The 19309-nt window shown below is 31.7% G+C and overlaps 2 protein-coding genes across 2 annotated transcripts in view; both read left to right on the top strand.

The window, feature by feature from the left end:
* Window positions 1-1635: 1635 nt before the first annotated feature.
* Window positions 1636-12724, top strand: LOC113392842 (aspartate and glycine-rich protein). The gene is made up of 5 exons (XM_026629432.2): window positions 1636-1841; window positions 5635-6347; window positions 10702-10821; window positions 11832-12038; window positions 12498-12724. Exons 1-5 carry the CDS (start codon window positions 1821-1823, stop codon window positions 12694-12696), a joined length of 1260 nt encoding a protein of 419 aa, XP_026485217.2. The 5' UTR covers window positions 1636-1820; the 3' UTR covers window positions 12697-12724.
* Window positions 12725-14639: 1915 nt separating this feature from the next.
* LOC113400653 (unconventional myosin IC) overlaps window positions 14640-19309 on the top strand; it is a 47506-nt gene continuing 42836 nt past the window's right edge. The window contains exon 1 of the mRNA XM_064216600.1: window positions 14640-14805. Within this exon, the coding sequence (XP_064072670.1) occupies window positions 14699-14805 (107 nt within the window). The 5' untranslated portion in view covers window positions 14640-14698. The remainder of the gene's footprint in view (window positions 14806-19309) is intronic.

Here is a 19309-nt window from a genome sequence, read left to right as displayed (position 1 = left end):
CTCAGTGGTTAGAAACATGAATCTTAACTGAAGATTGCGGGCTCAATCTGGGTAATCACCATTGAGTTTTTATAATCTCATGCACAGTGAAGGAACAACGTGAGGAGACATGTATTGGATGAGAGTTTGCGTCGGAGTAGTGCGGTGGAATAAGCAAAACCTCCTCGTTAATATAGGCCTTAGCCTATCAAAGGGATACTTACAGGGTGTTACATTTTACTATTATATTATGTATTAGTCGTCGGCGTTTGTTATCAAAAGAATCGTTCCTCGTAGTTCTAGCTTGCTTCACACCAAAATTCATCGAATTCGGTTAAATCGTTTGGCCGTGATAGAGCAACAGACAGACAGTCATAGTTATTTTCGTATTTACAATTTTTGTATAGATAAATAGTACATACAATAAAATAGGTAAGTATAAATATTGACGCTGTAAGAAATGTTGTCACTAAAGATTCAAACCGGAACACAACAATACTAATTATTTCTGTTTGGCGGTAGAATATTTAATGAGCTGGTGCTACCTACCCAGAGGGGCTTGCACAAAGCTCTATCACCAAGTTAAATGTATTAACTTGGTGATAGGGCTGATACTAAAGAAGAAAAAATAAAACGTCCCGAAAAACTTTTATAATTTTTTAAGTGTAATTAGAAACTTTATTTTTTAAATTATTTAAGCTATAAAAACGAAGCAAGGGAATTATTAAATGTTAAAAACGTAATTTGTATGTAAAATGATTTTCCCTCACTCATGTTCTTGACCAATTTGCGTATAACAAAAGAAAAATTTCAAGACTCCCAATCATTAACAATATCTTTTAATCCGATCTTAAATTGTATGAACAATAACTATGTTTAAATTGTAAAATTTAATATTATTTTGACAGATAAAATATCATATTTAGTTAGTATAAATTACAAAAATAGATGTTTTATGTCAGCCAGCACAATAAAATTTGCGATATTTTTTACTCATCTTCTAATTTATTGACTGGCAAATAGAGGTTATCGTTATAAAAAATCTTATTCAAAATTTAAAAAATATGATGTACGGAGGCGGATGGCTAATGGGCCTGTTAAGTGGACACCACAGCCCATAGACAATGTCACTGTAAGAAATATTAAACATTCCTTAAATCGCCAATGCGCCACCAACCTTGGGAATAATATCTAATGTCCCTTGTATCTGTAGTTACACTGGCTCACTCACCCTTCAAACCGGAATACAAAAATACTGACTATTGCTGTTTGGTGGAAGAATATTTCGACCAAGTAATAGAAATAAACTTATTTTTATAGGCATATACGCAACGTATATCCATTTTCGTGTTTCCACCAAAGTAATTATATATGATTTTTGTCAGTTTTACAGAAACTTTGACACGAATGTATAAAATTCAGCTTGCTGATTCAAAATTGACTGATCCGGTTATGCTTCGCATAGCATCTGAAAATCTGACAATATTAATGCATAAAATACTCTACCAACCATAACGAACTTCAAAACCCATGTACCCCACAATTACCCATGGCATGTACCATTACCATATGTAACCTTCAATACATTCAACATTAGGCTCAACGGACGGACAGACAAAAAACAATTGCTATAATTATTATAAGTGGCGGACGCAAGCACCGAGGCCCAGTTCGCTATACGCAGTCGCGGGACGTTAGCGTCATTTGATTTTTTTTACACAAACATAGATAAAAAATGTGTAGCAAATAGACAGACTATACAATATTGTTTATTTATAGTAAACAGGTTCTGTATGCGGTCAGTGCCTTGTGCTGAGATGCACTAGTGCATTCGTCTCAATATGGAACGATTTACGATTTTGGTAAGTTAAATACTCTTTCTAAATATATTTTTGTATTGATTTACTATGGTTTTTAATAAATAACAATAATTTTGTCAGTCCAATAACTATATGGATGTAATATTATAAACGATGACATGAAAAAATGTACTCTTTTGTTTATACAAATCTTAATATCGCTAAATCAATTCAAAAACATGATTAAAGATCCAATTTAATTATGAAAGTCATCTATATCTTTAAGCATTAAAATAATTATTTACTTAACAAGAAAACATATCTACTTTTTATTGTATGATTTACATGATGTGTTGGTTATAATTATATGCATTAGGAAAATACAATTATTAATTTGAAACAGTATTAAATATTTAGCTGCAACAATATTTGTTCGAATTTTGTACCTAAAGGTAGAATAAGTAACTTGGAAATAAATTCACTTGCTTGAGTTTGAGCTTAAATATATATTTGCCTAGGTAAGTTTACAAACACGGTTCATGGAAGTGAGCAGGAAAGTAGGCAGAGAAGCGGCCAATGCAAGTATGTAAATACAGACTCCCTGCGACGTTGCAACAAAATTATTTTGTACCGTTGAAACTCGGTTACATTTACGAATTTAACATCACTAGGGATAAGTTAAACGAATACACAAAAGTTAATTTTATTACTAAGCTTTGTTATTTATTTAATTAGGTCAAAAGTGTAACTAGTGAATTTCTTGGCATGTCTTCTCAATAAAATCTACATTCCAAAATAGCGGTGGCATTGGCATAGCCTATATAATTGATTTTAACTATCATAATGTATTTCAAATGTTGGAAAAGAATAATAGCTGAGTTTTATTTGCTGGTTAATCTCGGTTGAATTTTTTTGAGTTTAAGCTAAAATATATCTTTAAATTTCGAACCGGTGGTAGCTTCACATTTAATGTAGATCTGCAAAAAGAAGGATACAAAAGTGCTCGTAAAAGTCTACTTGAATAAAGTACATTTTGATTTTAAATTTGGAATGTTCTATTGTCAAATATTAGTGGCCCAATACGATTACAAGCACAGATAATATAAAAACTTGGTTGATATTATATTAAAAATAATCGAATACCTCTTAAACTTCTAAACCGAATATATTATAATAATGGACAGGGATTAATACTAACTAACAAAGCATGCAAGCATGTCCAGATATGTTTATGTTTAATTTTATCGATATAGATAAATATTTATAATTTTTTTTTTTTTTTATTCGTTCAATATTACATCTCTGCCGATTATTTTCGGCACAATCTACGTTTCGCTAACGAATATTTTGATATTCCATCAAACGACTAATATATTTTAATAGTTGTCTAAAATGTAAACTACAGTGTATAAATAATTATAAAGATAATACAAAAATAACTAATAAATGCAAATATTACGTAAATGCCAACAATTGCACTCATTGAGCATGACCTCTGAAAACAATGGTATGATGTCACGTAGGGCTCCGAATGCAGGCCTTGGGGTAATTACTGTACTATTGTGATTTTTTTCGTCCACATTAAATTAATTATACTACTCATAGTATCGTAGATGAACTGTCTGACAAAATTTCGTACATAGAACAATAAAATGAAACCAGAAACGTTAACAATATCGTGTTATAATCTTGGAACGTACGGGGTATTATGAGCACTGGTACCTTATTTTATTATTTTGCTACAAGGATCTTGCCACCGTTCCACGAGATCAAGGTTTGGATATTAGCTACATTTTTTTATTTGTTATATTTAAGTTTTAAGGTAAATTATTTTATTATTCAAGTATCTTAAATTTGATAAATAAAACAATTGTATTAAATAAAATGTTATGTAAGTATATTTTTATGACAAAGATATTTGTTTTTTTTTTATGGCGTTGGTTGGCGGACGAGCTTATGGGCCACCTGATAGTAAGTGGTCACCACCGCCAATAGACAAAGGCGCTGTAAGAAATATTAACCATTCCTTACATCAACAATGCGCCACCAACTTTGGGAACTAAGATGTTATGTCCCTTGTGCCTGTGATTACACTGGCTCACTCACCCTTCTAACCGGAACACAACGATACAGAGTACTGTTATTTGGCGGTAGAATATCTGATGAGTGGGTGGTACCTACCCAGTTAAAGATAAGTTAGATATAATTATAAATTATAAAGTTTCTTTTCTTCTTTTTCAATTTCAATTTTGAATATATGAGATAAATATGTCCAAGTTAGTAAAAAAACGACATTTTTAAAATCATCTCTATTTTTGAAGATTTCTACAAGATTAACTAATATAAATAAATACGTATATTAATATTATATTTTTCGATCCCTTAACACTTAAACACCAAAAATAAATTCGCCACGATGAAAATATTCAGTTTATAATATTATGAAATGTGTGAATAGATGATACAAATACCGGAAACAAAACAACGACAAAAACAAAAGCGAAACGCTAATTACTAACGCTATTAAAAAGCACATTATTACTTAATGCAACGCGAACCGATTATAGAATTGAATGATGTTATCATGAAGATGTACAGTTTAATATAAATTAAAAGTGATAAAGAAAAATCAATCTTAATTTACGATATTTAAAAACCATATTTGCAAAATGCATTATTTTATATGCAACGAACTTAATATTATGTTCGTATTTATGAGATTTTAACATACAATATATATATTGTGTGTGTATTGACAAATATATATAGGTATTTATATATACGGTGTAAACTCTCTATATAACGACACCTAAGGGACTGTGTGTATTTTGACGTTAAAGAGAGTTGTCGTTAAATGGAGAGAAAAAACTGTATTAGAAAAAGAAAAAGTTTATTTCAGACATGTTAGTAATTAAATAAAACAATTCTTATTTGAACGCTATTGCGTATAGTCTGTTATTTTCGTCTGACGTGTTTTGCTGCACCAGTAATTTTGTTGTATTTTTTTAACTATACATATCGGTGCGATATTGCGGCATCTTGGTGATAAAAAAGTACTTTTTCAATAATTTTGCTGCTTCCAGAGTTGCTTTATGCCTGCAAGCAAACACAATTTGTAGACTAATGAACGGATTTCTTAGAAAGTTCGGTATGTATGATGCCGACAGCTTATCACGGGCTAGGACAATAAAACGACAAAAAAACGTACACATCTGAGCAGTTTTTACTAATTTTAGTATCTAAAAAAGAACTTTTTATTATTTAATTCTTGTCGTTATTGAGAGTGGGTTTAACGCAATAGAGTGTATCATTGTACGGAAGACAGACTGAACCAACCAAAGTCTAGTGACTTCGAAGCTTAAGGGAGTTTTGCGTTAAGTCTAGTGACGAGACATGCAGTTTACACTGTATATATATGTCAAATAGTACAGTAGAACAGTAAACGTTCTGGGGGAAGACGACTGAACAGGGGATGGCTCTGCTAAAAATGCTATCAAGTTCCAGGACTTTATATATTTTCCTATATATAAAATGCATATAACTTAAATTTACCTCATACAAAATTTTAAAACGTTTTGTTACCTTTGCCTACCACCTGAGTGTCATCGGATAATCAAAAATACGTGAAAATAAATGTAGTGAGATTACTGACTGACGATAAATTTGGATAGGAGTATTAAATATTTAATGTAAAACGTGTGAAACGACCTCGCAATATAATATAATGAATGCTCCGTTTAAACTTTCCGACAACTTACAATTCCGCTAGATTTCTTAAAAATGAACGGTACTGACAATTTGATTGCCCGATGGTATTTTAGATTACATTTGAAAATAGTTGAACATTTTGTTTCAGATCATATCGATCGCAGTATGCATTGTTCAGTGTCAAGAACAAGGCGAAAGTGTATTGTCTGCTGTGTTGGCCCCTGCCAAGAATTTGATCCGTCAAGAAAGAAGTTACTACGAAAGATATGGATACGGACGACCGTATGACAGGTTAGATGACAGGCCGTCAAGGTGTGGGCGATGTGATGATGACGACGACGATTACGACAGGGGACGCGACAGAGACGACGACCACAGATCTAATAGACCAACTTATAACAATAGACATGATAGAAATAAAAACAACGACGAAGATGACGGCAGAAGATACGACAATGACAGGAAGAATGGCAATAAAAATGGAACGGATGACGAAAATGATGATAAGAAAGGTTCTTACGATGATAAGGATAGAGACAAACATTCTAGTGGAAGGAGAAACAAACACAGGAATAGATACGACGACAGAGACAGATATAGGCCAGATTACTACGATAGATTTCTAAGAGATCCATACAGGGATAGATACGATAGGGACCGATACTACGACGATCAGTATTCAAGAAGACCTACCTATGATAGATATCCGGACAGATATGATGATTATGGCGGAGGATACGATGGGTATGGCAATTCGGGATACAGAAGACCATATTATGAGGATAGATATAATAGAGGAACTGGATACGATGATTCATATGGTGGTTATGGTCCAGGAGTAGGACGAGGTCCACATGAGAGGTGAGTGTCATAAATTTAATTCAAATCAAAGTATACTTTATCCAAGTAGGCTTTTACAAGCACTTTTGAATCGTCATTTAACAAACTATTTAAAGTAAAGCTACCACCGGTTCGGAATGTAGATTCTACCGAGAAGAACCGGCAAGACACACAGTAGTTACTCTTTTTCAACATCGAAAAATCCAGTCATGTTAATTAAATACAATTATATATGTATGTTATGTTATTTTTAAAGTGAGATAAAAAAAAATATTTCTTCAGATAATGGAGCTTTATATTATTCGAAAACAATTTAGAAAAATAACAGCAACGCTAAAACAAATTGTTCATCATAGTTATTACTGAATTAGTCAGAACTCATGGTATATAATAATAAAACATTTATTTCAGGCCAAGTCCATATAGTAAATAAGTATATAATTACAATTATCCTAAATACTAATTTTAGTTGAATATCGTAGCATATATTTTCACACCAATAATAATGATTTTATGCCGTTAGTTTTCAATTAGGTCAACGAACAATGACATTGAAAATCCAATATCACTGTAGCGTCAAACACGTCGATAGAATAGTCGAATTTCCAACGCTTTCCCCTGAAATTGTCACAAATTATCCACATATTGAATGACCAGTTAATAATGGAAACGGATCATTGTAACGGTTACATCCTGTGGTTGACGACATTGATTTTATATTCTATTGAAATTTTCCTTTATTGAAATTGGTGAAAATTACAAATGAAATAGAATAGAATTTGATATAATTTCTCGTTCTAAAATTTATGAGATTTTTATTAATTGTTGAAGTCGTTTTCATATTTTAAAAATATTAATTAACAAAAAATGCATTTTTATAAAATATACTAGCCTAAAATAAAATAATTCTCCGTCAATGAACGGATACAAAAGATTATTCGAAGGATTCAAGTGTTTGTTTACTAAATAAATATAAATAATTTTTAATAAGAATCTAAGAAGGGATCTAAGATGTTGTGTCCCTTATTTCTATAGTTATACTGGCTCTCTAATAAAAGACACAATACTTCAATAACAAATAGGAACATGTAAAATTGTCAATAAAAAGTACTAAAGATAGCTTGCAAGCAAATGAATGCTGTAAGGGTCGTGTTGGATTTCGGATGCCGATACTAAACAGCAAAAAATACAGCGTTATATTTTATAAATTTGTAATTACACTTCATATATAAATTACTCGCACTTAAATTTATGAATCTTTAATGTCCTTAAATAATACGAGCTTAACTGATAACCTCCCTCGGTTGTGCCGTAGCTACGTATTAAATATACGGCAATAAATCACTTGTTTTTCTTACCAACAAAGATTTATGATCACAAATAAACGCCTCTCAGTATACATTTAAATTTATTAGCGTCTATAATTACATACGATTAGACAAAATAATTATTAAACTAATAATTTATAAACAATACAATTAAATAAATAAAGAAGTACAATTACGAAGATAAATATCTCTTTATATAAACTTCTCTTTATTCTTTTATCTTAATGTTTTCTGTAGAAGTCGATAGAGTTGACTCAACATTCAAGATTCATAAATATTTAATCAACATATAAGTATTACACATTCATATTTTTTAACATAGTTCGACCTCCGGTTCAGAAAGAAACATCTCAGACCTTATAAAAATCGGCTATGTTTTTTTGTCCCATATGAACGTAAGTTATAAATTTGTTGTTGATAATTTTTGAAACGTTCTGGAGGCGATGTTTTCATTCCCAATGCGTGCTTTCATCGTGGCTTTTTTTTAACATTTTTCTGGCATCCTGTTGTAAAGGCATTGTCCCACAAAAGAAGTACTGACCCTGTGTAGTCGGATAACATGAGTAACAAATTTATGTTTGTATTAATAGCGTTGTTATCACTTATTTCTAGAAAATTTATTTATGTTTTGCTCTCTTTCTTATTTAATTGATTTTTTTAATTAAGGATGCTAGCAAAGTCAACAGATAGACACTTGGTAAGTAATTGACTGCGTCGTGGTTTGATGGTCTCGTGTCTAGCTAATGGGACATTAAATTCCGAGGTCCTGGTTTCAAAATCCGGATCGGGCGATAAAAAACTTTTGTTGCTTCTGCCAAGAAATTTTCATAGGCACTCGAAGCTTAGAAGTTGGCAGTTTTTATTTCCATGGTCGGCGAACCTGTGAATTCGTTGGTCCTGTACACGACTCTATCTCGTCGTGTCCGATTTCTGAGATCGGATTACGAGATTCGATAGAACGTGCATTGGTGTTTGCACATATCTCTCGTTCGAAGACATCATTAACATAAATATTGATACAAAAACAGGATTTGGTCATTTATTAAATCATTAACGCGCTGCCGACTTCGATCAACAATATCATAATATCGAGTATAAAACTCTTGCATATCTATATATCATTGAAATAGTAGAATTAAACAAAGCTTGGACTACGAAACTTCTCCCAGTTCTTTAGTGCACAAGCTTGACTAGTACTCTTTGGTTGGCTTGGAATGATATGCACAACTCTATTACGAGAGGCATGATTAGGTTTTAAGTTTATAGATATTTATTAGTGGTCATCTTTTTATATTATAAGGTAACCATCGAAACTATCGGATATCCGTAATAAAAATCTATCCGTAACCGTAACCGAAACCGATAAAGGATTTTTATATTTTTGTTTATGCGTAATGTTATACTTAAAGAGAGTAGCTAATTATATTTTAAAGATATTTGCTTTTTTGTGATATAGTAAATAATAGCGTACAAATAAAGTCAAATTAGTATATTTTCTTGGTACTACTAACACAAGAAGTTAAGAATCTGTACTAATTAAATATTGGGTTGCCCGCGAAACTTCGCGTTTATTCATTGACTTTTTAGATATTTCGAAACCTATGATAGATTTTGTTATGAATTAATTTCGTTGTAAACTGTAAGTCACTTCTACATTTTGCGCCAAAAATGATGAAATCTTTTTTAAGGTATTTTTTTAATGGCAAATAGTATACATTAGTTCAGTTAGAATTGGAGTTTATCAATAATTTACTTTAATTTTGTTTAGAATAAACTTTCACGGTTTACATAACCATAACCGACTTTTTATGACAAAAATTGGCTTACGCTATATATGATTATGATGTATGAAATAAATGTATATTATTATTATTCAAACAACAGAATAGTTATAAAATATTAATTATACAATTTAAAAAAATTGTGTCTAATTATAACAACTGAGTATCCTTCAATTTGGACACGATTTAGATCGTAGATTTCGTTTGCAAATGCTTAATTAATAATAAAAACTAACATGATTGTTTTATTATTAAGTTACTAAAAATATACGTCGTCTTACTCAAGTTGTTATAAATAGCCTCGAATCTAACAAGTTACTGATGATAAGAATATTTTGAAGGTTTTCGACCTGCAACGGTAATCATTTTTATATAGCAATTACATTATTATACAAATTCAGTAATTAAGGAAATAGTTAATATGGTATTGTATATATGAGCATATCGCCTGTAGTTGACTCTAGGATAATTTTATAATAATGATTTATTAGACCTAATAACTTCTGGTACTTCAGCCACGTCTTCCGGGTAATGGTATCCTCTCCTGTTGAATAGAAGGTTATTAACTTATATACATATTTATATACAATACGTTGTCTGGAAGAAATCGGCAGTAAGCGATAATACCACCTTTATTTTTGTGGCATTTTATATTTGTATAATAAAGGTAGGCGGACTGGCGAATGAGCCACCTGATGTTAAGTGGTCACTCCTTCCCATAGACATTGGTGTTGGTAGATATATTAACCATATCTTACGTCAATAATGCACTATCAACCTTGGGAGCTAAGTTGTTATGTCCCTTGTGTTTTTGTAGTTACACTGGCTTACTCCCCCTTTAAACCGGAACACAACAATGCTAAGTATTGTTGTTTGGCGGTAGAGAGTCACTAATGAGTATTGGATATAAGTCGAATTGGGAATCAAACAAATTCGAATACTGAGGATTTTCCGTATAGTTACCAGAAAACATTAAAACATAGTAAAATGCAGGAGTAGGTAATGTTTGACATAGAAATATATATATTTTTTAACTTCTCTCATGAACGTCACATCATATCTTGCTCACGTGAAGTCCTCCCCCTCTCTGCAGTTTAATAATCTTCTGTTAGTGTTAAAGGGACACAGTCCATAGTCCCACTTGTGGACTAAGGCCCCCAACCCTTTGAGGAGTAGGCTTGGAGCGTATTCCACCACGATGCGATGGATGTTCTGTTTATGACGTTTTACTACATAAAAAACACGTGAATAAATTAGTCTTATCAGTTTCAGACCTTGGGACGAAACATATCGCGGTCAAGCAGGATGGGACGCAGGTGGCAGAGGTTATTACTTCGCGTCTGGGCGACCAGATGCCGGTACGTGGGGACAACGAGAATACTCTAGGTAATACACAAAATATACAACTGTGAAGAAACTTAAGTCTAAAAATGAAGTGCCTAAATATATACAAATATGAATTAAAAATAGTTACTATATAAATCTTGACCGCGTGTAATGGTGGCAAGAATGCTAGCAGCATGTCCCCGTTGAATCGCAATTTCGATCCTCTGGGCTAAAAACGAACCAGCCCTCCTGTCACCAGTAGAGGCAATAAGGCGAGGTGTTATACTTTTGATGAAGCTTTAGACCATGTAAACCGAAAGAGTCCATCTCCTTTCCACACAGGCATCTGTGCTCAGAGCACAGCTGTGTTCCCAGTCGAAGACCAATTGATATGCGAAAACAAATACATTATTTTTCTCCGACAATTCTCATGCCATAACGGTATTGTAAAGTATCAGTGGTCGACTATAATCCGTTATTGGGATAGACTAGGACATTTAAGTTACTTTAAAAAGAGAGTGTAGTGATTGATGATTGATAATTCAACTTTCTTTCAAGGGATGAAAGACATGCATCAGTTTCTTCCACTGACCTGTATCAGCTTTGTCTAAAACATAGACTACACCTACAATAAATATAACATAAACTTGATACAACAGCATACAGTAATACTGTTGTATTGCCATTTGTATTGTTTTGTTCCGATTTGAAGGCTGACTGAGCCAGGGTAACATGTGCAAGAGGCATAACATCTTAGTTCCTAAGGTTGGTGGCGTCCTGGCAATGTAAGGGATTGTTAAAGTTTATTACAGTGCCAATGCCTGTGAGCAGTGGTAAACCCGTCAGGTGGCCGATCTACAAGTTTGTCTATTTATCCATACTAATAATATAAATGCGAATGTACCTAGCTCTGTCTGTCTGTGACTCTTATGGCCCTACTACTGAACCAAATTTGATGAAATTTGGCATGAAGCAAGCTTGAATCCTAAGAAGTCTTTCTTTGGAGATTTATAGGTTCCTTCGGCTAATGACTAGTTTTAAATAAAAGACAAATCCATTTGTTATTTCAGACCTGTTACATCTGGAGGTGGTTGGCAGAATGTAGGATACAGCGGTTATTCAAGCGGAAATAATGGGTACTCAAGTGGTAACAGCGGACACCCTGTATACCGTGGTGCCAGTGGATATGCTGATGGTTACCAGGACTTAAATGTTGGATACGGACAATCTAGTGGCTGGCGAAACGTTGGCGAGCGCCGACCGTATAGAGATCAAAGGTATGGCACCATAGTTTGGTAGAATGTTAAAACTACATTTATCTTTTATAAATAAAAACCTTTTTTTAGAAAAAAATCTTACTAGACGAGACATATTAGTACCTTGTATGTTTTTTACAAGTTATTTAAAAAAATGTTCATGTTAAATGAAAATATACGGAACCACCTCTGGATGATTTAATGATCCAAATAAAATATATTTAGAAAGTATACTCACTGTCTCGTTTTTGGAGTTGGTTAAAAAGTGTGGTTTTTGAAAACGCTTATTTTGCTTTTACAAAAATTCAAATAGTCGATTGCCGTTATTGCTTATCATATTATTGCTTCTACGCGGCCAATATTGCAAAAATAAAGTAAATTTTAATTAAAAAAATATATTTATATTTATAAAATGTGAAAAATCAGGTACTACTAAAAATATTTTAATTTTTATTCATTTCAACAAACCGTTTATTTCAGTGGCGTGGCCAACTTAGATAAAAGAAAAACGCAACCATATGACAACCGCTACGGGCAGAATCAATCTGGCCAAAGTCAGATAATAACATACCAGCCAGGAACTTACACACACAGCAGTACCACGCCTTCCACGAGTTATTTATTTCAACGGGAAGACGAAATTGTGACGAAAGCCGAGACAACAGCGGAACCATCTTAGATACGCCATTACATTTAAAATTCCCGCCTTTATATCCGTTGATATAAAATATTTTGTACTTTAATGAAACAGAATAAAAATTTATAAATAATTTTCGTTCAATTTATTTTCATGACATTTATAAGTATGCTTTGAGAAAAGGTAAAGCAAAAAGTGCTCGATGAGAATTTGATATTAAAATACTTGAGGATCCATAAATCGCTAATACAAGTTCCAACTATTATAAGTATTGAACATAACTACATCAATTATCAATTAGTATTACTTCAATTAAAGTTTTTTTTTAATGTAATAATAAAATTCGCACAGACAATTTACGTAATATTAGAAACGTTCCAGCATTTTAATCTATTATTTTTCAACTGATTTAAAATAGAGATCTTATAACTACTTTAAACGATATAAAAAAAATATTGCACATTTATTTAGAATTTTCGTTTTCGGAACAAAATAATGATTGTAACGTAAATAATATTTTTTCTCTTGAAATCCGATACTAACACTACTTTTTTTTTTTGTAGTGTCGTTGTTTTTTTTTTTTCATTAAGGAGTCCAAATTTTCGTTTTGTGTGTTCGCCATATGAACGAGACTTAGGTACATAACTAATACCAATAAAGGTTTTAAATATTAGCTGTATTGAACAGAACAATTTAATTAAATTGGACTTTTTGCAATTATGAGACGTGAAATCCGATTTTATTTTTAATTTTAACACATAAGAATGGATTAATATTGTCTTCAAGTGAAGATCGACCGAGTGACAATCGAGCTCGCGAGTCAATGACAAAGTACTAATAAGGTTTCAAAGAATTTGGAACAATATGTTACTAATGAAATCTCGTAATCCTCAATTATCATGTATTAATATTAATCATCTTGTAAAAATAAAATTGAACTGTAAATTAGTTTGTTTATTGAATTATTTACTTGTGATTTAAATGTAAATGAATCACCACAAATACATATGTCTTAAATATGTACTAGGGGGTCAGCCTTACTTCTTTTTTCTTTTTTTTCTCGCTGAAGAGTGCATTACATATTTCCCCCACATGAAGGGAGGAAGGAGGGGGGCATGTGGGACTCGCCGGTGTCCAGGACGCCTAGTGCGTCCTAGTACACCGGAATACCCACTAAAAAACCTGCGGCACCCTCTCCGTCTTTTCGGCGGGCGCCAGAGGATCTCTTTCTCATGCTACCGTGACGACGGGGCTCAGCCTGGTTAACCAAACTAAACCAGATCTTTTTATATTTGTGATGAAATTCTATTATAACCCTCCACGAGAGAACGAGACGATAAGCCAGCATTTACGGCTTTTATTTTAGTTACTAAATATTATTATTGAAACGATATTATTACAGGCACAAAGGGCATAACATATTGGATCCCATGTGCGCCATGTTAACTTTTTAAGGCTAATATTTTATTTACAGTGGCAATGGACGAAGGCGAACACGTATAATGATAAGGCATAAATTGAGACTGCCTTCTTATTTTAAATTCATCAAATAATCTTAATAAAAAATACGTGAATTATTATAAATTTATAAAAAGTGCGCAACGTATCGCCATGTTTATCTTAAGCTAGTGTTATGTCTATAGCTGCAAAATAATATATTTAATTACTTATCAAAAAATATCCAACAACCTTCGCGATTTCTAATCGATTCAAGTAATCATATCTTTAAAGAACGTAAATTATAAGCGGGCAATTAACGATATGATAAAATGATTAAACCTATCTACTTGGAGTATGCCAAGGAACCGGCCATTCCGCCCAACATCCTTGTAAGTTGGACGACGTTTGTAGAAGATAGGAGAAATTACTTTTTAAAATTAAAAACGGATTGTTTCAGTGTTTTTAGTTCTTATGTGTGTTAGCAATGTTAATCTGTATTTGTCTTTCCTTTTGATTACTAAATAAATGTGTTTTTTTTTCTTAAGGTAGTGGAAGGATAAGTACAGATTAAGAATTAGTGGCCAGTGCTTAAAAAACTATTATAATGACGCAATTAGACTCAGTGGAAGTGGCGGAAAGTTCTGGTCCTTCGGCCGTTCTAGTTGTCAATGGAAATGAAGAAAATACTTTACAGGTCCCGTCTAATAAAGCGTAAGTTATATTTTTGAACTATTTTAATTTTATTTTTGACACTTTTTTGGGAACGATCACTTATAAATATATTTAAAAAATGTAATATATAAACAGATGAGAAATTTACCTACTTAAAAAAAGTTTTTTTTTTTAAATATTGGTTCAATTTATTTTTAATTTATGAAAGTTTTTTTAAATGTCCTTGAAACGATTTCAAATCTATTAGCGTTAGACTAAAGACATACATTTTTATCGCCCATAAAGCAATAAATGATACAACAATATCGCTTACGTAAGCCGTTATCTATCGAGTGTATTATTTATTTGTAAATGTAATTTTATTAAATATGATGAGTTTATACCCATATAAATATTTTATTTGACATTTACCTCCGATTAATTTATATTCAAAATCGCCGAAATATATTTTTATAGTTGTAGAAATGCAATTGCGAAAACTGTAAACTAGATATAAGATAACTATTAGTACCTTCCTTCCTTGGAAATATGGTGGTAGGGCTTTCTGCAAGCCCGTCTGGGTAGGTACCACCCACTCATCAGATATTTTACCGCCAAACAGCAGTACTCAGTATTGTTGTGTTCCGTGAGCCAGTCTAACTACAGGCACAAGGGACATAAAATCTTAGTTCCCAAGGTTGTCGGCGTAAAGAATGGTTAATATTTCTTACAGCGATATTGTCAATGGGCGGTAGTGACCACTTGCCATCAGGTAACCCATGTATTCGTCCGCTTACCTATAGCATAAAAAAATTGGTGCTTAATGTAATGTCATTGTGGGAAAAGTCTACCTCGTTATAGATAAATACTATATCGTTATACCTTGAAATAAAATTAAAGCATATTATGAAAAAAGTTATTCCAAGCAATAGAAGAGACATCCACTCAAGGCACGAAAAACACGTCATTTAAAAAAAGACTTAAAAATTATTGGTGTTCTTTTTTGTATATGACGATTGCATCCTTATCATGACTAATATAATAAATGTGAAAGTGAGTTTGTCTGTTACGATTTCACGTCTTAAATGTACAACTGATCATCCTGAAATTAAACATATACATAGATAGGTACGTTGGTAGGAAAGGTCATAGGGTCACACGCAGCCGAAGCCGCGGGCGGAAGGCTGAAAAATAGTTTGTAATGTTATAGTATTAATAAATAATTATTTGTTTTTTATTTATTAGGTTTGAAGAATATATAGACCCACAAACCATTCGAGAATGACTGACAAATATCCACAGTGTTAATGGTTTAATGAATTTTCTTTGGGTTTGAAGCCATTGTAAGCCTTATTTTAAATTCCGAAGCCAAGTCGGATAAAGTGTACTTGAGAGCATTAAAAAAGGTCAATAAATTCGTCAATCGTAATCTGTGTTTGATAATGAAATATTTTATCTATAATTGCTTTTGAAATATATGCGACGGCAGGTTATAAAAATATCTTTCATAAATAAAATTTCAATCAATTTATAAAGAACCAATATAAACAAAATCAAAATATTATTTGTACAAACATTTTGAATCATAAACTTGTAGAATCTTTTACATTCAATACTGAGATTATTTTATTATATTTATTATAAACGTTTTAAGAAACGTGTTTTATAGCATTGGTGGCTGGCTCAGCTAGGAGCAACATTTAAACTTTGTTTCATTTAAAGAAAGTGTCAGTCAAAAAACAGGGGCGCGTTATGCCAAATATCGCACGGACGAACTCCCGGGCATCAGCTAGTATATGACAAATATCTTGAATTTTATTGCAACCATTACAAATGAAAGCTTTACTGATAAGTAATAATATATACATAATTATATAGTATATTAATCTTCAGTATTTTACAAGATAAATGAAAAGTAAAGCTACAATGTTGAGCCCAAAAAGAGCTAAACTGAGTAGCAAATCATTTTAATAATTAATCAATGTTAAATCTTATTAATGGCCAAATTAATATTAAGAAACAAAGGAGTTGATTTCAAAAGACAAACTAATTAAATCTAAGTTAATTAAGTGGAAAGAATTAACTATTAAATAACATAATTAAAATTTATAAAAGTAAACTGTTGTGTCGGCGCTAGTTAAGGGATGAGATTCTAAGCTTTATTCGTAATCGAATATAAACATTTATTGAATGTGAATTATGACAATATACTCTAGTTGTTCTAGTATTTATATCTTTGTTTTTAAAAGCGACACAGACCAACACATGCAGAAGAACGTACCTAGTAAAACTAATTCATCGTAAACCTAGACAACATTCATAGACAATTATAATGAATAGACGTTTTAAGGAATAATAAAAAATAACTTAACTGATGTATCGGTGCTCATATTATTATTATTATTATTATTTAGTGGTTTCACTCGCGTTATTGAGTTTGGTCGATATGATTCGAAAATAATATGATTTCCATCACAAACATAATATGTTTATTTGTGGTTTTTACAATCATGAAACGGATGCGGATTTCGGTGAAAATACTTCCTGCGTCCTTTCAAACCGGAAAAATAAAATAATAAGTCCCAATAATAGCTAACGTAATGAAAAGAATAAAAAATATATTTTAATGGATATTTCCAAAATATTACACAATTATGTGTAATCGAATAATTTCGATTGCAATCAGCAATTTTGTAATAGTTACTTACACTTCATCGTTTGAGCAATTGAATTATTTATTAATCTTTTAATTTATTTTATGTTCAGTTATTGTTGTTTCTCTATTTTAATAAAGTCTTATATCTCAAACGTAAAGGTATAATATCAATTTATATCTTAAATATATAAGTTCAAATACATCTTCTCATAAATTTAAAAGTTCTTTAAACTTTTAAACTTTTGTTCTTCTTATTGTATATATAAAAAAAAACAAGTTTTTTATTTGTATGTTTGTCCTTAAATATAAGAGTTTCATGTACATCCTAATCCTACCTCTTTGAAGCCAGGAAAGAAAAGTAACTATTTACTTAAAAATACAAAAAACAAGTTGTTTGTCTTCTACCCGCCTTTTTAATAGACCACAATGCTGGTCATTAAAAAAAATCCGGATCAAAACAATTCAAAACCATGAATAGCCTATAATCATCTACGGACAATTCAGAATCGAATGGTGATAAGCTGATACTAAAACGTTCAGTACATTTCACGTAATTGACACGCAAAGAAAGAATAATAATTATACATGTATATTATTATTTACTTATAGGATGTTTTCCACTTGATAAAAAGTAACCTATGTCCTTCCTCAGGACACACACTATTTCCATCCCAATTTTCATCTGTATCGGTTCAGGTGTGAGGTAAACAGGTAACAGAGAGAGTTACTTTCGCATTTTTTATATTAATAGGGATTGTATAGATATTGATACAAATCTGACTAACGAATAACAGTAGCAAAGTTCTGCTTAACTTTATCTTTATATGAACTAGTATTTCTCGCAATTAAGACTATGTTCTTTCTTGTCGGACTGTGTGTCTTTTATATAAAAATAATACATTGAAGAAATGACTTCGTTTTGATTTAAAAGACTGTTGATTGCAATACGCTCTTAATTTACACAGAAATATTGCTAACAAATATCAATGAAAGCACTATATTACATATGTATGACAAACCTTGTGGGTCTAATTTATCGGGAATTTATCTTAATTGAACGTGCAGTCAGAGACGTCAGGGTTGACACGGCAGAGGTTATAGAGAAGAAGGTAGACTTGTTTCAATACGTTCAAGAAACATGTCAAGATGAAAATTATTTACAATTATTTAAAAAAAAAAAGTAACAACTTCAGGGACGGTATAGAAGACTCGATAACTATATAATTTTGATGACGTATGTATACGTATATATACAGACGTTTACTGTCAACAGTCTTAATGATTTTTTAATCAATTCTAATATTAAAAAGGCGAAAGTAACTCTGCCACCTCTACAAGCTTAAGTCGCCGAACCGATTTAGATAGAATTTGGTATAGAGATAGATTGAATTCCGGGAGAGGTCATAGGTCTTTTTTAATTCACTCCTCCAAGGGCTATAGGTAAAGTATAAATTTCGCACGGTGAAGTCGGAAGTTCAGCTAACAATCACTGTATTTAAATCGGGAATTATACAGTTGTATATGTATACAATCCTTCCATAAATCATTAAAGGTGTATTTAAAATAAACATATCAATAAATCATATCGTTACATAAATTAACAGCCCATTAAGCGTAATTGCTAGGCAGATGTAGTCTTTTTACCAAAAAGTTTAGAGTTTATACCACGAAGCTCCACCGTGCGGTAATATATCCAACATTAGTTTTCCTTCAACACTGTGAACAAAACTAAATAAAAAGAGAAATTAAAGGCATAAAAATTCGATGGTGCTTGAACTGACTGCAAACCAGACGTCATTATGATCTATCGCGACTTAAATTCATCAATTCATCTTTATTAAAATAACAAAACTATGTAACTAAAATTACATTAAATTTACAAGTAAATTTAATGTAATTTTTTTATAA

The sequence above is a fragment of the Vanessa tameamea genome, chromosome 13, assembly GCF_037043105.1.
Source record: "Vanessa tameamea isolate UH-Manoa-2023 chromosome 13, ilVanTame1 primary haplotype, whole genome shotgun sequence".
NCBI classification, from domain to species: Eukaryota; Metazoa; Arthropoda; class Insecta; order Lepidoptera; family Nymphalidae; genus Vanessa; species Vanessa tameamea.
This window is presented reverse-complemented; position numbering and strand designations above follow the sequence as displayed.

Coding starts and splice junctions, on each gene's coding strand:
- LOC113392842 (XM_026629432.2), top strand. CDS start 1,821: ATGGAACGATTTACGATTTTG. Junction 1,842..5,634: donor TGGAACGATTTACGATTTTG/GTAAGTTAAATA, acceptor ATTTTGTTTCAG/ATCATATCGATCGCAGTATG. Junction 12,039..12,497: donor CGACCGTATAGAGATCAAAG/GTATGGCACCAT, acceptor CGTTTATTTCAG/TGGCGTGGCCAACTTAGATA.